The following is a 22,904-nucleotide window of genomic DNA, read 5'->3' on the forward strand; positions in this document are numbered from 1 at the left end:
CCATCTCTGCTGAAGTTGCATGTTGCCTACCTTCTCCATTAGAGCCTTTAACATATGAATCAGTTATTTTAAATGCCCTATCTGATAGTTAAAATACTTGTGACATTATCTGAGTTTGATTCTGATGATTGCTTTATCTTTTCAGACTGTTTTTCTCCTTGCCTTTTGGCATACCCTGCAAGTTTTTGTAGAAAAACAGCCATGCTATATAGGTAGTAGATATGGAATAAATAGGCTTTAGTATGAGGATTTATGTTAATTTATACAGGAAGTGGGATTTGTTTGCAGTTTGTTGTTGTTGTAGTTACTGGGATTGAAGTTTGTTGTTACTGTGGGCAACAGAGACTTCAAATTCTTTCTTGTTCTTGTCTTTCCTCTTTGATTTGGGCCTTCCCTTTGAGTTGCCCCTCAAGGAGGTATATCTCTTGCAGCTCCTCCAGCTGAAGCCTACCATTATTATTGCAGGCCTGCTAGCATGGTGGTAGGTTATACCTGACAATGTCTTAGACTTTGGAGTGTATAGTGGGTCTGTGTCTCAAGGGTTTGGCCTTTAAGAATATTTCTATTCCTCTTCTAGAAGTAGAGATTTTTCTTTGCCCTCTGTTCCTTTCCCTAGTTGCAGTAGTTATCTGCCAGTATTCTCATTCAGTATTCTTGAGGCTCCCTGCCCTGCAGAATAATAAGTCTCTTTTTGTTTTTAACTTAAATGACTTGGGGGTGGGATGGGGTAAGCCTGGGCAGAATTACTTCATTCCAGCTACAGTGATATTTTTGCCAATGCTCTCCAGCAGTATCCCTCTCCTGGCAAATAAAGGTTTTTATTGGTAAGGGAGATGGGTATGGGTGGAATTTCCAGGGGCTGCTCTCTCCTCCCCCAGCCAGCACCATTGGAGGATCTTTTTAAAGATTTTCTCTTCCCTGTGAGAACCTGCTGGGGTTCCTGAAGGAAAAGCCTGCAAAAGAGTGGGAACCCCTTATGACTATAGCCCTCAGGGGCTTCACATACTCATATTGGTCCACACTTGTCCTATAGCAATTTGTCAAATTTTCTGGTTTAATGTTCCTACTGGCTTATATGACATTACACAGCTTCTGGCCCAGTTAAGGAAATGTTTAGGTTCTGTCTCCTACAGACTCCTGACTCTCTTCAGACTCAGGATGGCCAGATGTCTTGTGATCTCAATTTTTTGAGGGTTCATAAATTATCACTTTTCCTGACCAGCTCTTGTAAGGGCAGAAGCTTCTTTTTTTCCCCCAGCCCTCTCCATGTCTGAACTCAAACTAGAAGTCTGCTTTGTTATTTAAAAAACTTAAACTTTTGAAAGATTTTATAATACTTTGTCCAGCTATCTATTCATAACCTTTCTTTATCAAGTACATATGAAATGAATTGCTTTTTAAAGGGTAAGGATCAAGGATTAGAATAGGGGAAAGTCATGAAGGTTTGGGTCTGCTGAATAAGCTGTTGTGAATAAGGGGAAATGGAAGTATAAGAGTACCTGCTGGCACTCACCCAGTTGAGCTGCCAATGTAAGATTGTTTATTGTTTTTGTTTTTCAAATTAATAGGTAAATGGGTTTCGAAGTTATGTAGATCTTTATGTGAAAGACAAATTGGATGAAACTGGAGTGGCCCTGAAAGTTATTCATGAACTCGCAAATGAAAGATGGGATGTTTGCCTGACACTGAGTGAGAAAGGATTTCAGCAAATCAGCTTTGTAAATAGTATTGCAACGACAAAAGTAAGTAGGCTAATTCTCTTTTATTTTTAAGTCAGTGATAGAACAATGCTTCATTAAAAACAAGAAGATAAACAATAACAACAGCAAAAAAAAACCACCCAAAGCTGCTTTGGTGAAATCAAAATTGACTTATGAAAATGAAAGCTTATTGTCTGTGAAATAGCTGTCTTATAATTTATTATCCACTGAGAAATAAGTTTATACTATTAGTGTTTATAGTTAAATACATTTATATTTTTTGAAATTTAGAATGATAAATTCCTTATTCTGTGTTCTTAGTTTAAAATGTAGAAGAAAGACTAATAGGAGATGAATGTGTTTAGGATGGCCATTCTACTGAGTTTAAACCCTCTAAGCTTTTGGATTTCAAAATTAAATGAAATTCTTCTCATTTAAAAGCATTTATCCATGACCATAATAAAGTATTATTAGGCAATACAAGCAAGCATGTATCCTTAGAATAATCTAAAGCAGTAATTTATTACTTTGTCACTCTTCTTTAAGCTTTAACTTTTTAATGTTAAATTTTAAAAATAATTTAGCATCACTTTCTCTGGTCAACAGAAATACTGCATCCATTATGATTGCATTTTATTATATGTAATAGAAACCTAATGTAAACATGTAAAGATTTTATTTTTCCTCCTTTATCTAGGGACCAGGGGTAGGCAGTCTTAGTTTAGTACTGTGACTCCACAGCATCATCAGCGATTTATGCTCTCCCTGGCTTTCTTTTCTGCCACCTTTAGTATCTGGCTTTTATTTTCATGACTTTTAAGTTGCCTGCTACACCTCTACGTCTCATTTCTAAGTTCCAGGGAAAGAGAATCGGGTCGGGAAATTGCACATGCCAACTAAATTTCTCCCTTTTTATCAGGGATGTAATAGCTTTTTTGGAAGCCCCATCCAGTAGGCCTCTACTAACATCTCTGGCTAGAACTGGGTCATGTGGATACCTCTAACTGCAAGGGAGTCCAGACTGGTGATATTTGTAATTGGGCATGTCATCAGATAAAAACAAAAAAATTTGGATTTGTCAATAAAGTAAAAGGGGAGAGTGGATATTGGATGGACAACTGCCAATGGCTGCCACAGTCCCTAAGTTGAAATATTGTGAATGTCATTACCACCCCCATGCCAATATTCATTCTCACTTCCATGTCTTTTTCCCCCCCAATTGTTTTTACTTTGTATGAAATTGGCTAATTGACTCTGGCCAAAGAAACCTTATTTTTTAAATCCCAACTCTGCTATTCTGACACTCATATTACTCTTCTGGAAAATGGGTTTAATAATACTGACTTCACAAAGTTGTTGTAAAGATTAAACACTCATTTTAGAAAAAAAATGAATATTTAAGTACTTTGCTACCCTACTATAGAAGACTTTGGATTCTTTTTTTTCTCTTTAGGGTGGACGACATGTGGATTATGTAGTTGATCAAGTTGTTGGTAAACTGATTGAAGTAGTCAAGAAAAAGAACAAAGCTGGTGTATCAGTGAAACCATTTCAAGTAAGTGATGGTTTATGTATTCTGTTAAAATAGTAAATAATATCAGTTCTGATGTTGACCTTTTTTTTTTTTATGTGTGTTTTCAACAGGTAAAAAATCATATATGGGTTTTTATTAATTGCCTTATTGAAAACCCAACTTTTGATTCTCAGACTAAGGAAAACATGACTCTGCAGCCCAAAAGTTTTGGGTCCAAATGCCAACTGTCAGAAAAATTTTTCAAAGCAGTAAGTAAAACTTATATTATTTTTCAGTGTGTTTTTATTGAGAGTTAAGTAGTTTTCTTTATTTATTCTGTTTGTGATTAGTTTCTTATATTAATTGTAGGTATAGGTGTATTTATACTACAAACTAATACACTTAATTCTGCAGACTTCAAAGGGTAATCTTTGTTTTGTAAGAATGGATTATTTTGCCAAGAATTAAAATAGGTAATCATGTATTTAATTGTGTTTTTAACTTTGCATTGGCCATTATAAAGCTAGATATCCCCTAACAGCTGTTCAGGTCCTTATAGGACTTCTGATTTCAACTTTTCTACTCATTTCAACTTGATGTCCAGATTTTTACCATTACATAGTTTTAAAAAAAAACTGTGGTAACGTGTATAACAAAATTTTTTTTATTCTACAAATTTTAAAATTTTATTTTACTTTGCACATATTTATTTAGGCTGCCTTAACCCTTCTGAAACAGGTGAGAGTACAAATAAATAATAAATCTTAGATTTATAACCAAGATTTGTGACTGCTAATAGCTTCTTATAGTTTGTTGTCTATAAGTGAGATTTTCCTCAGTTCCCTTATTCAGCCATAACAACAAACATGTTAAATAAGCATATATAAAGTTCCTTTAAATAGTTTGCACTGAGGATGTAAGGCTCAATAAATCATAGCTCCCCCAGTTTGGCAATTTATAGTTTGATGGAGGAGTAATTGTGATAGTGGTAACATACTTATGAAATTCTATTATCAGAATTTCAATGGTAGGTTCTCAAAAACAAAAACAGAAGTTTTTTTTAGATTGTAACTTAAGGCCTATAGAGCCTGGCCAGGTGTGGCTCAGCAGTTGAGCGTCAACCTGGGATCCAGGCAATCAGGGTTCGATTCCCGGTCAGGACACATGCCTGGGTTGCTGGCTAAATCCCCAGTCGGGGGCGTGCAGAAGGCAGCCGATCAATGACTGTCTCATCATTGATGTTTCTATCTCTCTCTAAAAAAAAAAAAAAAAAAAGGCCTATAGAAATAGTACTTTTGGATCTGATCATAATCCATTCAGAATACAAATGACCCTATGTTAATGCTTTCCCAAATTTATGCCCTCATATAAGTTCTCATTATGAACTGATTTGATTTTAGATTTTATACTCTTTTATTTTTGGCAGATTAAATTTAAATTTGGCAATATACTTCACCTCTTTTTATATCTTAAACATTCCAGAAAACTCTTCCATACACCTAAAATCAAACTACCCAGGATGATGAAAAATAAATAACTCCCACTTGGAGGTGCTTCACTTTTTTTCTTTTTGGGTAAACGTGTTGATTAATTGCAGAGTGACACAATTTGCAATGTTGAAATAAATGCTCATTGTCAAACTTTATTAAGAATAAGGACTATTCATAAGTTCTCGAATTTATCCTGATGTTCCCTTCATGTTAATATTTTTTATTTGTCAGCAAATTCAAGATTCATATTTTTGTATTGACAGATATCAAAAATGTCAGTGTCTAGAATTTACCAGCTGGTAAATTCAAGGGTGGATCAGCTTTACCTGTGTTAATTTTAGCAAAATTAGCTTGTAAGAAAAGCTATGTATATTTTCCATGGAGTTTATTATAAATGAATTTTTTCATATCTAGTAAAGTCACCCTTTCTTCATGTGTTTATATTTCAGTATAGTTACTGCTAGAATTAGTTTTACTATAGTTAGAATAAAATTTACTAGCACTTACCATTGTTATCATCATTATTGTTTTGCCCTATAACTGCACAGATAGCAAGTATTACATTAATTTTAGGTAAGTGTATGAACTTCTGGCTTGTTTGTATATCATTATTCTTTGATTTTTAGGCCTCTAATTGTGGCATTGTAGAAAGTATCCTGAACTGGGTGAAATTTAAGGCTCAGACTCAGCTAAACAAGAAGTGTTCATCAGTAAAGTATAGTAAAATCAAAGGTATTCCTAAACTGGATGATGCAAATGATGCTGGTAAGATTTAGATTTTTAAAAAAATATTTAAGTTTTTATTTATCCAGTTATAGAAAATTTTCATTTTCCACATACATTTATACTATGAACATAAAACCCTATAGTCTGATTTCACTTAATTAAAATTGCTACATGTACCACATTTTCAGGGGATAGGAATTCAATAAAATATATAATATTTAAACTATACTGAGCGTAATGTAAGATGACTCTTACAGTCTTTCACTATCATTATTGTGATTATTAAGTTTTCTCATTGGTAAAATTGAGGAATGTGGAGTATATGTCTTTTTAAATTTCTCTCAGGTGGCAAACATTCCTTGGATTGTACACTGATATTAACAGAGGGAGACTCTGCCAAATCGCTGGCGGTGTCTGGATTAGGTGTGATTGGGCGAGACAGATATGGAGTCTTTCCACTCAGGGGAAAAATTCTTAACGTACGGGAAGCTTCTCATAAACAGGTATATATTTGTGTATTCACACGCTATATAAAGTATGACATTTTCATACTTCACTGAAATTGTTGAATTTTTAAATGTAAATTGTGACTCATTTTTTGCATATTTCAATACTTTAAAATACTTTCCATTCTTTTATATACAGATCATGGAAAACGCAGAAATAAACAATATTATTAAAATAGTTGGTCTACAATACAAGAAAAGTTATGATGATGCAGAATCTCTGAAAACTTTGCGCTATGGAAAGATTATGATTATGACTGATCAGGTTGGTTTAAAAATTGTTAAATATTTAAAATTAATATCTTTTTCAGATTGTCCTCTCAATATTTGTTTTGAGACTTGCTCCAAGATAGTACAAGTGAAAGTAATTGTACATCAGTGGGGAAGAAAACATTGTTTAATGGCACTGTTTGTGTGAAGCACATTTTACATTGTCTAATTTATTGGGTAACCATTTTTTTGGTTATTTATTATAAAAATGTTTTAAAATATGACAAATATGAGAAGAGTAGAACATATTGTACTACTAAAAGGTTGAAGCCTACCTATAAGTAGGAAGGAAATGATGAAATTTATAAGTAAGAAAGATTAATCAATAGGATACTGGTTAATATTTTTATATGATGGCATAATTTCGTATCCACAAAAACTAGAAGGACTTGAACAGTAAAATGACAGTAACTAGGAAAGAACTAGAAAATTGAAAAGGAAGAATTTTATATGCATCCAACTGCTTTTCTTTTATGTACTCTAATTAAAAGCATTTGTAGAGAAAAATTTTCAACTGAAAAAGCTGCTTACAGTGTTAAGCAGAAATATAGCAGTTTTTATGTCAAAAGGCGGCTTGTGAATACCTGTTCTCCATGGATGATTTTGCCTCCCATTGCCCAGTGAAGTTGCATTATAACCATGTTTTCTGTATGGCTTAGGGGAATCTGGGTAAACCATAAAACAGATATAATGATAATATATTTTGTAATCATAGGAAAATTCAATCTATTATTAGCTATATTTTTTATTTGAATTTTAAGAAAAATTCATGACTGTGATAATCTAAAGAATAACAACTACTGTTTTGTAACATGCTGTTGTAAAATTTGAATGGAATTTTGCCTCTGCTGCATTAATACATTTTAAAATTTGATTATATAAGTAATTATATTTCATAAAATTATTATAGCTCTCTTTACTAACATTTATTTAGGATCAAGATGGTTCTCACATAAAAGGCCTGCTTATTAATTTCATCCACCACAATTGGCCATCACTTTTGAAGCATGGTTTTCTTGAAGAGTTCATTACTCCAATTGTAAAGGTACTATTTACATTAATATATTTTTATACTGTTGTCCTAAGGTTAGTAGGAAAACTAATTTTTTTATTTTTATTAATTTAAGGCAAGCAAAAATAAGCAGGAACTTTCCTTCTACAGTATTCCTGAATTTGATGAGTGGAAAAAACATATAGAAAACCAGAAAGCCTGGAAAATAAAATACTACAAAGGTTTGTATTTTAAAATATTTAATTTTTGTGAAGTTACTACTGACATAAATTTATTTTTATTAGAGCATTATAAAATATTTTGAAGGTTTGTCTCTTTTAGACTTTAAAAGTAGCTATTGCTAATTTTAAAATAGTTATTATGGAATAGTTTATAAAGTACAGAGAGTAGTATAATGGACTTCCCATGTACTTAAACAGTCACCATTTCATGGCCAATCTTGTTTCACTAAACTCTTCTTATTGCCACCCTTTTAGTTTGGAGTAATTTCCAGATATTATATTATTTCTATAATACTTTTATATGTATTGCTTAATGTTTTTTAAAAAGTCCATAATACCATTTTCATATCTTTCTTTAATAATCTAAAATAGTCACCGTTAAAATTCTCCTGCTTGTATTAAAAAAATGTTTATAATGTTTTGTTTTGTTTATTTATGTTGAGTCAGGGTCCAAACAAGGTTCACACATTGCATTTGGTTGATAAGTTTCTTAAATCTTAGTATATTGTTTCTCTTTTCATATTTTTCTTGTAATTTATTTGTTCAAAAAGTTAGATTGATTGTCCTGTATCATTTTTCACATTCTTGATTTTGCTGAGTGTCCCTGTAGTGTCATTACATTCCTCTGCCCTTATTCTCTGACAGCTGGTAGTTACATTGGAGACTTGATCAGGTGTGGATTAGATTTATGTGGCAAAAACATTTAATAAGTTGTGTTGTATACTTATGTCAGGGGGCATGTAATATATGGTTTGTCCTCCTTTGTCCACTAAAATTAATCAGTTGGTACAACTGTTGCCAGCTTGAGCCATCAGCTTTTCACATAATGACTTTAAACAACCATTGATGTTCATGATTTATTTAAAAATTTTTTCAGCTTTATTGAGATATAACTGACAGATAAAATTGTATACATTTAAGGTATACAACATGATTCGTTGATAGACATGTACATATCCATCACCTCACAGTTACCCTTTTTTTTGTGTATGTGGGGAGAACATTTAACATCCACTCTCAGCGTATTTCAAGTATACAGTATATAGTACTATTAACAATAGGCGCCATGATATTCATTATATCCCCAAAACTTAACATCTTATAACTCAGAGTTTGTACTCTTTGACAGACATCTCACTTCCCCTGCCCCTTCCCCAGCCCCTGGCAACCACCATTCTACTCTCTGAGTTCAACTTTTTTAGTTTCCACATATAAGTGAGAGCATACAGTATTTGTCTTTCTCTGTCTGGCTATTTTCATTTTTATTTTTTAAACTGTGCAGGGTTGGGTACCAGTACAGCTAAAGAAGCAAAGGAATATTTTGCTGACATGGAAAGGCACCGCATCTTGTTTAGATATGCTGGTCCTGAAGATGATGCTGCCATTACGTTGGTAATAAAGCTAATTTTAAAAAGTCTCTCCTCATATCCATCTCCCTACCTTCTATATGTTTCTTCCCAGTCTGGGTTTTTTATAGTAAGTCTCTTTTGAATTCTAATGCCCAAACTAGTTAATTTTAGTGTTTTTCCCTGATTATGCCCTGTTTTCATAGTCTTTAACTGAAATACCTCTGTTCAAATGTATTTTTGATAAAAGTATATTGGAAAAACCAAATTTCCAAGAAATTAATTAGTTATTTGCCTTTATAAATTTTAATTTTATAATGAAATTTATTTTTAATATGTGAAATAATTTCCTGAAATCTTTCAGGCATTCAGTAAAAAGAAGATTGATGACAGAAAAGAATGGTTAACAAATTTTATGGAAGATCGGAGACAGCGTAGGTTACATGGATTACCAGAGGTTAGTCATATGGAGTGGTGATCTGGGGGGAGAAAGAAAGAGATAAAACTGATAAAGTAATAATGATAATATTGCTATATAACTTTTCTCTTAGCAATTTTTATATGGTACAGCAACAAAGCATTTGACATACAATGATTTCATCAATAAGGAATTGATTCTCTTCTCAAACTCAGACAATGAAAGATCTATACCATCTCTTGTTGATGGTAAGTAGCTGTCATTTAAATTTTTTTCTCATTTTTGTATATTATTGAGTGTAATTTAATTTCATGTACTTTAAGTCATCCCTATAATAAATTTTAAAATCTAGAAGTTGCTTTAGAGATACTATGTAGGACTGAAATCTTTTATATTTCTTTATTTGAATCTTTTAAAACCATTTTTGAATTTTTCAGGAAAATTAACTTTAAGGCAAAATTTAAACGCTCTTGACTCAAGTTGATTGTAGACTTCCTAAAATAAATAGTAAAATGGGATTTTGATAAGTTCTAAAATATTTATTAGAAACTAAATTTTAAAAACACCTTTATACTTCAATACTTTATTTTATTTGACAAAATGAAAATTTAGAAACTGCTACCTTGTGATTAGAGCAGCTTTTGATCTTCTATCTAGCACTTTTTAATTTTTATAACTTTTAGCAAGTAAGTTGGTCATTGTGTTCCTTGGTTTTTCAGCTAATAGCAAATGATTCTACTTGCCCGTCAAGTTTTAGCTTTAAGCTATATCCCTTCAATGAAGTCTTTCCTAACAATTTCAGTCTAACTTGGTCTCAGATGCCTAAACTTCTGTGCCAATAACTGTGTGCCTGTTATTTTGTGTTAATTTTGCCTTCTCAAGTAGATTATAAAATTCTCAAGGAAAGGGGCCATGTTATTATCCTCTTGTTTCTACATTGCTCTGGGCCCACGATGATGATGACTATAGCTAGCATATACTGAAAAATGTATTACTATGCTCATTGGTCTAGAGCAAGAAAAATGATAAGGAACCGGAGTGCTCTCCTTGTATTATCTCATGTAATCCTTATGATCACCCTATTAGGAAGGTAATTATTTCTATTAAACTGATGAAGAAATCGAGACTTACTGGTTTAGTAATTTGTGCAAAGGCACATGATAAATAGCCTAGCTGAGAAGAGTATCCAGATTAGTAACTTCCACATACATCTCTTATTTGTAAAGGTTATCCTGATTTGGGATATTCTAATAAAAGTTTCAGACTCATTGATGGTTTGTTGCTTCTTTAATTACAACTGACATTTTGGGACATGTGAGTGTTTGAACTCTCCTATGAAAGAAGTTTGGTGCCACTGAGCAGTTCTTTAAGATCAGAAGGTGGTCTTTCAATTAGTACTTCACTTTTGGAATAGATTGAGATGATAACAAAACATGTTAGTTTGTACTCACTTTATTAGAGAATCTCAATTATTTTTAGTTATTTTTCAAAAGCAAACTCTTTTTCTTTCTTGAATATATAGTTGTAAAGGAAACATTACAACTATATTTTAAGTAATATTTTTAAAAGAGGATTGTTCTTTTTAAAAATAGGTTTTAAACCAGGCCAACGAAAAGTTTTATTTACCTGTTTCAAAAGGAATGACAAACGCGAAGTTAAAGTTGCCCAGCTGGCTGGATCTGTTGCTGAGATGTCTGCTTATCATCATGGAGAAGTAAGCATTAAGTTTGGAGTCAATTGAGAATTATGCTTATAGGCATAAAAAATGATAATGAAGCATAAAGTATTTTTCCTTTTATAAGGTCTTTGAAAATGTAAAAGAATTGAGAGTTTGGATTTTAATAAAAATTAGGGAATACATATAGAAAATTAAATTCAGAATATTAATGTTATATTCTGTTTCAATTCTGCAGCAAGCATTGATGATGACTATTGTGAATTTGGCTCAGAACTTTGTGGGAAGTAACAACATTAACTTGCTTCAACCTATTGGTCAGTTTGGAACTCGGCTTCATGGTGGCAAAGATGCTGCAAGCCCTCGTTACATTTTCACAATGTTAAGGTAACAGTTTGCTAATGTCATAGTATAAAGTTTTGTTTAAAGTTTATTGGAACTAAATATTTAATAGAATTGTAAGTATGGAGAAGTATGATTGGGGATACTGTTGAGGATGAATATTTTAAATTATTTGATAGTAAATAAAATGAAGTTTGTTGATCTAAAGTTTTATGCATTATTGGTGAAACCAGTTGTAATAAATGTAAGGATTTTTTCTGACCCAACTTTACTCTTTAGGCTGAAGATGGGTTTTATGATTTAGTCAGAGTAAGAGGAAATTCTTAAAAAGTTATTTATCGCCTGGCTGGGCATGGCTCAGGGGTTGAGCGTCCACCTGGGATCCAGGCAATGAGGGTTCGATTCCTGGTCAGGGCACATGCCTGGGTTGCGGGCTAGCCGATCAATGACTCTCTCATCATTGATGTTTCTATCTCTCTCTCCCCCTCTCCTTTCCTTTCTCTGAGATCAATAAAGATATATTTTTTTAAAAAAGTTATTTATCAGTACTAAGAATTTAGGTAGATAAGTACTGAAGTAAAATTGAGTTATTTTATTCTGGCTTTATGTCTGAGAAAAATATATCTAGTAATTAGGCTAGGTAATATTTACTGTGAAGCACATGTAATCAAAATTTTTAAAATGCGCTCTTTTAAAAGGATTGTTTTGAAATATAGTCTTTAATTATGTATAAAATTTTGTTTCCAAAAACCATGACATTTTCCCCCTTTTTCCCCCTTTCATTAGCTCTTTAGCAAGACGGCTTTTTCCTGTTGTGGATGACAACCTGCTTAAATTCCTTTACGATGACAATCAACGAGTAGAGCCTGAGTGGTATATTCCCATAATTCCCATGGTTTTAATAAATGGTGCTGAGGGCATTGGTACTGGATGGGCTTGTAAATTACCCAACTATGATGCTAGGGAAATTGTGAACAATGTCAGGCGAATGCTGGATGGCTTGGATCCCCATCCCATGGTAATTATTTAGATTTTATGCTTATATTGTTTATTTAACAAACAGTAATGTGTAAACTACAAAGCCCAGTTATTTTAGTAAAGTAATGGAACCGTTTTTATTTTAGAACATATTATAAACAATAACCACTTTATTAGTGTGTAATTTGATATGTACTTATTGTAAAAGATATAAACTTTGGAAAAAGCCTAGACCTGGAGACAAGGTTTATGGGGAGACACTATTGAAATTTAAAAATACTCAGTATTTCAGGCTTTTATATGTCTAAAGTATATAGAGAATAATGTTTTTATGACAAAATTATGTAACTTTGGGATATGTTCTCAAACTACTGAGTTATATTAGAGTTGTGAGGATGCTTAAAAACGCATTGTATATATTTTAATGTATCCCATACTTTTTATATTTGCCCTTTTATTACATCACTCACTGTGCTCAGCTCTTCCCCAAAAAACTCCCTCCAAGAAAAACCTCTCAAAAAAGTGTCCATCCCTCTTCTACATGATTTAAAATCATCTGGAAATTTTCTTTTTATCATGATACACTTAAATAAGTGTATTTTTATTACAAAAATGGTAATGCTCATTGTAGAAAATATAAATAAGCAAAGAGGAAAATATACTTCATAAACCTACCATATAGAAACAATCTTAATATTTTAATGTATTTCTCTACAAGTTTTATTTTTGTATTTTAAAAGAAAACAAAAATTAGGTTATATGATTTAAAATTTGTTTTCCCTCTTAAATAGTTCAAAGTATCTAAAAATATTTCTAACAGAAGCCATCAAACTACTTTATGATTATAGTGTTTAATTCTTTCAGATATATTTTAGAGTATTTAAGTCCATGTAATTAACCATTCCATACTTTTTGTATGCCTGATTTATCTACTTATCTTGATCTGTATCTATCATCTATCAATTTATCTATCTTTGAGACGCTGTGCTAAGTGGTGAGATAAAAAACTGTGATCTCTGTCTTCAAAATGATAATCTGTTAACAAGACAAGACATCAGGGCATGAAGTTTATAGGAACAAAAGATCATTGCTTAGTGTGTCCTGTGCTATATGTCCAACTTCTTAGTGATATAACAAATATGAATTTTAGAAGAGGATGAGAGCACTTGTAATTAGGCTGAGAAAAATGAGTAAGATTTCTATAAATGAATTGGGTGTGGGGAGCTAAATATGTGTCAGGGCTTCTGGATAGAGTGAAAGTGAGAATAGCAAAATATGGAAGAAGAGTAGTGGTCTGGAAGGCAAATCACTGGAGAAGAGGTAGAATGTTAGATTGGATAAAGGCTGTGGAAGGCTTTCAAAGCAATGTCCAAGCAGTTTGAATTAAAAGGGTTATTAGTCTAGGAGAGAAGGAGGTGTGGAGACTATAGGCTGGGAACAAAGGTAATATTCTAGGAAGACTAGGAAAGGTGATGCTAAGGTTTTGAGATGGGGGATATTCAGATTATTTTAACAGAAGCTGTGAATTCAAGAATGAGTGATTTTTTTTGGAGAGGGACTATGGAGGATGAGGAATTGAGTTTCAGTTATGTTCATCTGGCAGTAGCAGTAGACCATAGACTAAGAGGCATTCAAATGTGCTATTGGAACTCAGGACAGGTGTCAGAGCCTTAGTTATTTTTCTTTTTCTTTGCAGCTTCCAAACTACAAAAACTTTAAAGGAACAATCCAAGAACTTGGTCAGAACCAATATGCAGTCAGTGGTGAAATTTTTGTGGTGGATAGAAACACAGTGGAGATTACAGAGCTTCCAGTTAGGACTTGGACACAGGTTAGTATAAGTATGTGAGCTGTCTGTGAAGAGGGACTGCATTAAGCAGTTCTTTCTGGGAAGAATATGTATGATTCCATCTTTGTTTGCCCTGAGTCTGTATAGTGTTTAAAAATTCCTATATACATTTTTGACCCATTCCATTGAACTTGTGCTTTGAAGATTCAAATAGTAATTTTAAAGTTTTTCTAACTTCTCTAAATGTAGAATAACTTAAGCTAGCTTTTGAAGAGACTGTTATCTTTGTTTATCTTGAAATTAGTAGAATATATGTAAGAAATAGTTTTAAACCCTTATAAATATGGCCAATAAATTCATGTCAGTATCAGCTGTTACAAATCTAAAGGTATGCATGTCATCTTTTGTCAGTTCTAGTTGATGTCATCGTTTTTTATATGCTCAGCCTTTCCCTTACCCTTTGGAGTATGAGCAATCAGAACCATTATCTTATATATTTTCTTTCACTATTGAGGTCCCCATAGTGGCTGTCTTCTATGGTGACTGGACAGGAGATGATAGTGATGGTGGTTCTCCCCTCCCCCCCCAGGAGCTGAGAATTTTAAAAAATTGCGTGACTTGTGGTATGAGAACATGAGTGTGTCATGAAAAACATTACTTATTTTTAAATCTTTTATAGGTATACAAAGAGCAGGTTTTAGAACCTATGCTAAATGGAACAGATAAAACACCAGCATTAATTTCTGATTATAAAGAATATCACACTGATACAACTGTGAAATTTGTCGTGAAAATGACTGAAGAGAAACTAGCACAAGCAGAAGCTGCTGGACTGCACAAAGTTTTTAAACTTCAAACTACTCTTACTTGTAATTCCATGGTAACTATTTAGATTTACTATTAACCTTTCTTGCATGCCGTAAGTTGTATTTTTGTAACTGGTTTCATGATGGGAGTGGCTATAGTAACTCTGAACGCATCCCCCATACATTTGCTGTAGAATCAAGACGTACATTTATGCCTTTTCCTCTACTATTATCCACTACTCTTAATCCCAACTCCGCATTTGTGCATCTGGGCTTGCACACACAGGATACACACACTGACTAAAAGTTATGAGAGTGATTGTTGCAGGCTTTTTATTTGCCTTATGTCTGTCTCCATTAGCACTTTAATTACAAAGTACTTACCTCCTCCTAACTCTAACCTGTGATATTAAAACTTGTATATTTGTGTTTATATATAATTGTGGAGGAAGGTAGAAAATTAGTATGTTTGATTACCCTCCATTCCCATCCATTCCCAATTAGCTTTTAGATTTAAAGAAAAGAAAAAGTCCAGCAATAGTATAGTGTCTGAGAAAAAGTGCCATAAAAAATGTCAAGAAAACCTGACAGAAAAAGAAGAAAAACGATAGAGAAGAAGTAAAATTTCTAAAAAAAATTGAGAAAGTTTGGGTGAATTATAGCACAGTTATAAAAAAAAAAGAAAGAGGAAAATGCACATCCATTGAGTATATGGGAGAGAGGACTTTAAATTTAACAATTTTAAACTTAGAATGTGTTTATTTTTAGTTTGAAAAATCTTTTTTCATAGGTGGTTTTATAGCCACATTAAATAAGAACCTTCTTGTAAGAACCTATTTTTACCTTTCAAAATTAATTCTATTTTAAATATTTTCACAGCTTTGAGAATTCAGTTCATCAGTTTCTTGGATTCATGAAAGAAACACAGAAATGTTAATAGTTTTGGTTTTGTTTAATGGCTTTTAGGGGTGGTGTGTGTTACATAAGTGTATTAAGATTTTAAGTACTGTAGATGTCACATAAGTTAAAAATACTGGTACAGATTTATGTAATCTTCAAAAACTTTGTGTTTTGCTTAGGTACTCTTTGATCATATGGGATGTCTGAAGAAGTATGAAACTGTACAAGACATTTTGAAAGAATTCTTTGATTTGCGATTAAGTTACTATGGTTTACGTAAGGAGTGGCTTGTAGGGATGTTGGGCGCAGAATCTACAAAGCTTAACAATCAAGCTCGTTTCATTTTAGAGAAGATACAAGGGAAAATTACTATAGGTAAGACACAACTTTTAAAAATTTGAACATTAGTTAAAATGGAAAAAAATCTTTATTAAATAGAAGACATTTTTATCAGTAGAATATAAACAAATACAAATTGAATCTCTTTTCTTGATCCTAACTTTATTTTTCCCTCACATAGAGAATAGGTCAAAGAAAGATTTGATTCAAATGTTAGTCCAGAGAGGTTATGAATCTGACCCAGTGAAAGCCTGGAAAGAAGCACAAGAAAAGGTAATCATTTGCAGAACAAGACATTCAGAGAAGCTTTTAAAAGCAACTTCCGAAACAAAAAACCCAACCCCTAAAATTTAAATTTGGTACTGCTTAAGGTGCTGAGTTGTCTGTTTGGAGACTGAAGTCTTCTGTTTATCCACAGAACAGATACAGTACAGGAATTTGCAGTGCACACCCACCACAAAGCACTTTGCCAGTGTGACTCAGCCGGGGCCTGGAGAAATGGCTCCAGGTGTGAGAAGGTAGCTCAGTCTCCTTGGCCTTTTTTCTGAGCCTGCCATTAAAGGGTGACAGTTATGGTGGTGGTTTTTGTGAGGTGCATGTATATTTTCTAGGAACTACACTGGTAGTACATAAGTCATTTCACACTGGTCAGTCTCGGGTCACAACATGGTATCCAGTCACATTCACTTGATCTGGTTTCATTTTTTTCTGGGAAGCGTAGAGGCAAAATGTTGAATATTATAGTAATTATCAAGCACCATCTCTTCTGTATTCTGTCCCGGGCTTAGATCTTTGGCTGGAGATTTAAAGCCTGGAACTCCAGATTAAAAGTCTGATGTTTTAATTAAGTTGTCCATTTCAGATCATAAAGTACTAATATTAGTTCAGTGAATGGAATATTGAAACTTTAACATTCCTCTCGAGAATTAGTTTCTTGCTGTCATGTATAATTAAAAGAAAGTTTTACAAAGGCAGTACAACATTATGACTGAGAACACAAATGTACAAAAGGAAGAAAATGGTAAATGATTAATTTTTTGATACTTAATTAGGCTATTAATACAAATGATACTGATAATGTTAGAGTCTTTAAAATACAGTTATGATTATGTGACATAACTTGACCTGAAACTTTAAACTTCCCTACATTTATGAGTTCTCAACCATAATGTTTTTCAGATTTTTCATCAAACTACATTGAAATGCTGTTCATTTACACTCTTATAGCTTTTTTCAATTTTGAACACTGAATACAATGCTATACATTAGAGTGAGTAAAATTTGAGTAAATTATATATTTTGCAAATCCTATTAATAGACTTATTCATCATTTGAGGAAAAAAGGGTAGGAAAACATGGGGAGCATTCAGAATTAAGATGACCTAAGCATTTTCTTTCCTTTCAATGTGTTTTATTGCATTCTTAAACCCCAAATTATAGTTTATAGACTACTTGCCCTTCTGTGTCACTGTTGGTTTAAACTGTATATTAAAAAAATTAACTAGTGAGCTAATGAACTTAATGCTTAGTTTTAAAAGATATGTGTTTAGAGTCTGAGAATTCCCTTCTGGTGGAAATAGACTTGATGGGTAAAATCTAGGTCTTGGTTTTAATGATTTTATTGCCACCATCAAAATGTTCTCTGCATCTTGGTCATGGGTTCATTTTGTGGGTTTGAGTAACAAAAGGAGCTGCCCTGACAAGCATGTCCTATTGTGTAGAGTTGGAGAAGATTATAGTTTTTTTCAAAAACATAGAATTTGATCATTGGAACTTGAAAAGTTTTATTTATTTTTTTATTTCTGAAAGTATCCTTAGTCACCTTCAAGTTAACAATGATAGATACACATCTTTTAGAGTGCTCACTAACAAACAATACTCTGGTGTCATCAAAACCTAGAGCATAGATTTCTAAACAGGATTTTATGACACTCTAATAATATTTTAATAGTAGTGTAACAATCTAAATATTCCATAGCAACACAGTTTCATAATGAATTTTTTAAAATTGTAGAATTTATTAATTTACCATGAGTTATCTAGGTACTTATTAATCATCTATCAGCTCAACAACAGTATTCCTTATTTGGCTACTGTTGCTTAATTTAATTTATAGTTTTGTTTATATAATGAGGCATCTTGCTCTGTAATTTTTATCCCTTTGCTTCTAGAGTATACTTACTTAAACTTGACTTCATTTATATATATTATTTTACTGAACATTTTAAGTTAAATTGTAAAGCTTTTTTTTTTTTTGGTTATCAAACGTGAACTTTTTGTTTTATGGAGTGTCATGGTTAACTCAGTCATTTTTAATTATCTACGTGCCTTAAGTAATTTAGGTGCAATTTTATGTAATGGCTGTTATTTTAAAAAAATTAAAGGTGATATCACCTACAGTTTCTATTAAATTCACTTGATTTTGAAATTTAATATTAGCATGAGGATTTTTATTGTAATCCTTTCTATGAAAAAGACCTTATGAGTCAAACTTTAGAATAGCCCTCATATCTCATACTCTTATTTACCAGCTCTTAAGTTCTTAAGTGAATTTTCTCTTGGTCCTTACATGACTAGTCTTGCTTTAGAGAATTTTTATTAAGAATTCATCCTTAGACTGACTGTACCTTAACATATTTAGTATAATTGTAAAACATTTTTCATAAGGGATATTTATTTTGGGTTTCAAATTGTTCATTCACTCTAATATAAAAATCTGACAAGATGCAGTGATAAAACATTAGTTCCACTCTATTAATTTTAAAATGTCGTGTCTTCTCATTTTGTGAATTATAGTGCCTGGGCAAAGCAGTTAATATTTTATCACATTCCTGGATAAATAGGGACTGAATATACCACTCCTTTTGAAGACTTTATTATATATTTTTAGAAAATTTAAACTTTTTATAGGAAATATATTTTTTAGGTAATTTTGAAGATAATGTAAAATAACTCCACTAACTGAAGATGTAGCATTAAGAGTATAGCATTAGTGGAATTTTAAAATCCGTATTCAATAAAATTCAACGATGATTTTATGCTATACAGGACTTTAATATAAAGTTTATTATTTTTTTACAGGCAACAGAAGAGGAAGAAACACAAAACCAGCATGATGATAGTTCCTCTGATTCAGGAACTCCTTCAGGCCCTGATTTTAATTATATTTTAAATATGTCTCTGTGGTGTCTTACTAAAGAAAAAGTTGAAGAACTGATTAAGCAGAGAGATACAAAAGTATGAACCTTTGTGGGTTAAATAAATTGAAACTATTTCAGTGTTAGCCATATCTTTTACTTTTTTCAAAAATAAGTATTTTGATTTACCACTTATACATTTTTTCAATTATTGGATGTTTAAATCATACTACTTTTTTTATCATAGGGGCGAGAGGTTAATGATCTTAAAAGAAAATCTCCTTCGGATCTTTGGAAAGAAGACTTAGCAGCATTTGTTGAAGAACTGGATGTAGGTTAAGTCTCCATTAAGACATATTTAGAAAAGTAATATTCATGAAACCAGAATGAAAGTTCTTTTTAATTATTTGTTTCCTTTAACTCTCTGAGGTTAATGTGTGTATAAGCTGCATTAGAATTAAGCTTCTATGAAGTTACAAAGAAAAGTTATGTCTGGTATGAATGAATATATAAAGCTATTGAGTTGAAATTTAGACTAAATTAAATACTAATAATTTCCATTAGTTAAGATTTCATTAGTTAAAATTTCTTAACTGACTTCAAATTAGCTTAATGATGATTTCAGTTTAATGTTTTTCCCCCAAAGAGCAATTATCATGTATATATGATAGAATATAGGTACTTTGATTTTCAGAAAGTAGAATGATAGTCTCTTTAGGTTTATAACAGAACAATTTTAATATTTTTTGTTGTAACTTATTTTTCTCCAGGTAGAATTCTAATTTTAAAAAAAATTTAAAAAGTAGAGAAAGATATAAAATGTAAACATTTTCTAAAATTGGCCAGTTTGTTTTTAAGCAATTAACTCACTTAAACTTATAGAATTAAATTAATGTAGTAATATGGTCATTTGATTTTGAGTAGCACAAGGTAATTAATATTTATTATTACTCATATGATACTAATTTTTAAAAATTTGTCATTGTTTCACATACTCTAGTTTTATTTTCATGGCCTAAGTCAGAATCAGAACTATTAACAATGAGTGTGGTATGTTAGTTGCCTAATAAAATTTCTGGAATATTTTAATGCTATTGTTCTGGGTTCTCTTAGTGATCTTCCAGGTGCCACAAACATGAGTTTGCCTTGACTCATGCTTTTCTTATATTGTCAATGAATTACATTTTTAAAAATTTGAGACCCTTTTAATCTGCTGACATACATTTAAAAATATCCTTTAAATATGAAACAATCATATATTTATTCAAAGGGAAAGTATTGTTCCTGATTAATACTAATGACATTCTAATATTGCTTTATTTTATTTTTATTTAAAATATTACAAATGTCCCTTTATCTCCTCAATGACCCATTCCACCAGTTTAGATTTGATCTCTGGCTGCTAACATGAGACATAGAAATTTTTTGTGGTTATGCCTATAAATTTCCTTATTATTGAAAAGGCATCACTCAAAATAATCCCAGTGAATAAAACACTATTTTTTTAATTCCTCAACTTATTTTATTATTTGATAGTTAGCAAAGTAGATCCAAAGAACTAATTTATTCTGGATATTTTTTTTTTACATTAAAAATATTTAGACCTAAATTTCATGTTTATCCATGTCATTTAAAGTCTAATGATGCAATTAATTGAATCTCTATTGTCTGTTGGCACTGCATTCTTTATAATCCTTAGAGTGACTCACTCCCACCACCACCCAAAATGAGAGAGGTTATTTATTATTAACCTGAAATATAATTATGAAGGAGGTGGGGTGAGAACAGGTGCACAAATGAAGATCCTGAAGCTTAGAGAGGTTAAGTAACTGACTTAAAGAGGAATTATATCATTATGATTAAGAGTAATTACTTATCCTCTCAAGAGTCCCAGCTTCCCCATCCATAAATTGGGGATCACATGATTTTTAATGCCTAGCACATATGAATTGTAAATGTAATTTCCCAAGGATTTATAACTAATAGTGGAAGTGCTAAGATTGGAATCCAGATCTGGTTTCAAAGCTTATTTCTGTTAAGCTATCATACTACAAGGTTTTCTTAAATAACTTTTCAAGAGATTAAGATGACATTTTCCCTAGTACCTTTCAAAGTTTGCTAATTATTTGAAGGGATAATCTTGTAAAATAAAGAATTTTAAACATTTTAATCATGATTATATATCCTCATTTATTATTACATAGGACCTCCTTAGTTCGATCTAACTGTATTGGCCCTTTTAATTTTCATACTTTATGACTTTGTTTATGAACAATTTTTTTTCCATATTTTCTGTTACTGCTAAAGCAATAGTAAAGAATAGCTTCTTGCTTAACAGAACTGCCTTTTTTGGATGATTTGCTAGGATTCTGGTGATACCATATCATCAGAAGTTTTGATTCCATAATACAACATAGGATCCTAGAATTGGAGGGGACCATATAAGTCATTTAGTTACTACTCTTGTATTACAAATGAGAAGCTAGTTAGACAGAATTGGGACTACAACCCAGGTCTTAGAATTATTGTTATTTTTTCCCTTTACTTATCTTAGATCACTTGAAAGGAAAGCTTTATTCCTTACTGAGTGAATAAAATTAGTTTTCTTTTTTTATGTAGTAGTATTATCTTTTCTAATGAGTTATTTATGCACCTGTTCTCGCCCCACTTCCTTTATAATTGTATTTCAGAAAGTGGAAGCGCAAGAACGAGAAGATTTAATGGCTGGAATGGCTGGAAAAGCAATAAAAGGTAAAGTTGGCAAACCTAAGGTGAAGAAACTTCAATTGGAAGAGACAATGCCCTCACCTTATGGGAGGAGAATAGTTCCCGAAATTACTGCTATGAAGGCAGATGCCAGCAAAAAGTTGCTGAAGAAGAAAAAGGTATGACGTATCTCTTAGCTCATTAGTAAAAACCACCTCCATAAGGATGTATATATGTATTTTAGCTTTACTATTTGCTTAAATAATGCTTTATTTTGTTTCTAATATATTCACTTGTAATGGGAAAGCATTTGCTGTATAAGAGCAGTTGATCCATAGAAGGAAAACATTAGTCAAGGACCCACATATATGTAAAGAGCTACCTGCTTGATTCCATTTTTTAAAATGAGAGATAGAAGTACTCTACTCAGCAGCATTCTAAATTAAAATCATGGAACAACAACAAAAGATGTATATAAACTTTATAAACTTTAGTACTATGTCATGACCAATTAAGAAAGTCTTAACAGCGGAAAAGGGTTTGTTTGGTTGTTAAAATAAGGTACCATGTTTTATTATTTATTTGTTTTTACTATTAGTTAAAAAATCATTAAGCACATCCTATGCCATTGGCATTGATTGGTGCCATTGAGGATTTAAAAGTATGAGACTTACCTACCCTCCAGCATATGGGCAAGAGTTAGCCAGAGGAAGGAAACATTGAGGATACTGTTCAGAGCTGAGGAAACAGGAGGCCTGATGTTCTGAAAGAGGCTAATTTTTCTGGGCATGTTGATTTTAGAACCCAGGGGATATACAGATAGGTAGGTCCAACAGTCTAATTAGAGCTTGGGAAATGAGCCTAAGAGCTGGAGTGAGATTGGAGAATGTTCTGTACAGACCTAATATTTGAAGTACAGGAGCATTGTGATATCAGAGAGATCACTTCTCTTCTACTGTTCTAATAACCTGAAATCTATACTACTTCTCTCTTACCTGGCTCCCCACCACACAGGTTAATTTAAACATGG

General features: G+C 32.1%; 1 protein-coding gene across 2 annotated transcripts in view; it reads left to right on the forward strand.

The window, feature by feature from the left end:
- The window catches only part of TOP2B (DNA topoisomerase II beta), a 54,794-nt gene that overhangs the window by 20,246 nt on the left and 11,644 nt on the right, over positions 1–22,904 (forward strand). For both annotated transcript variants that reach the window (XM_087824914.1, XM_087824915.1), the window contains exons 8-28: positions 1,569–1,742; positions 3,154–3,255; positions 3,345–3,482; positions 5,330–5,468; positions 5,775–5,932; positions 6,075–6,200; positions 7,140–7,250; positions 7,333–7,438; positions 8,721–8,830; positions 9,149–9,241; positions 9,336–9,450; positions 10,795–10,916; positions 11,116–11,264; positions 12,006–12,237; positions 13,894–14,028; positions 14,666–14,866; positions 15,872–16,067; positions 16,213–16,304; positions 19,113–19,268; positions 19,416–19,499; positions 21,859–22,053. In XM_087824914.1, coding sequence (XP_087681040.1) covers positions 1,569–1,742; positions 3,154–3,255; positions 3,345–3,482; positions 5,330–5,468; positions 5,775–5,932; positions 6,075–6,200; positions 7,140–7,250; positions 7,333–7,438; positions 8,721–8,830; positions 9,149–9,241; positions 9,336–9,450; positions 10,795–10,916; positions 11,116–11,264; positions 12,006–12,237; positions 13,894–14,028; positions 14,666–14,866; positions 15,872–16,067; positions 16,213–16,304; positions 19,113–19,268; positions 19,416–19,499; positions 21,859–22,053 — 2,934 coding nt within the window. The remainder of the gene's footprint in view (positions 1–1,568; positions 1,743–3,153; positions 3,256–3,344; positions 3,483–5,329; positions 5,469–5,774; positions 5,933–6,074; positions 6,201–7,139; positions 7,251–7,332; positions 7,439–8,720; positions 8,831–9,148; positions 9,242–9,335; positions 9,451–10,794; positions 10,917–11,115; positions 11,265–12,005; positions 12,238–13,893; positions 14,029–14,665; positions 14,867–15,871; positions 16,068–16,212; positions 16,305–19,112; positions 19,269–19,415; positions 19,500–21,858; positions 22,054–22,904) is intronic.

Source organism: Miniopterus natalensis, chromosome 15 (assembly GCF_054644295.1).
Source record: "Miniopterus natalensis isolate mMinNat1 chromosome 15, mMinNat1.hap1, whole genome shotgun sequence".
Taxonomy (NCBI): domain Eukaryota; kingdom Metazoa; phylum Chordata; class Mammalia; order Chiroptera; family Miniopteridae; genus Miniopterus; species Miniopterus natalensis.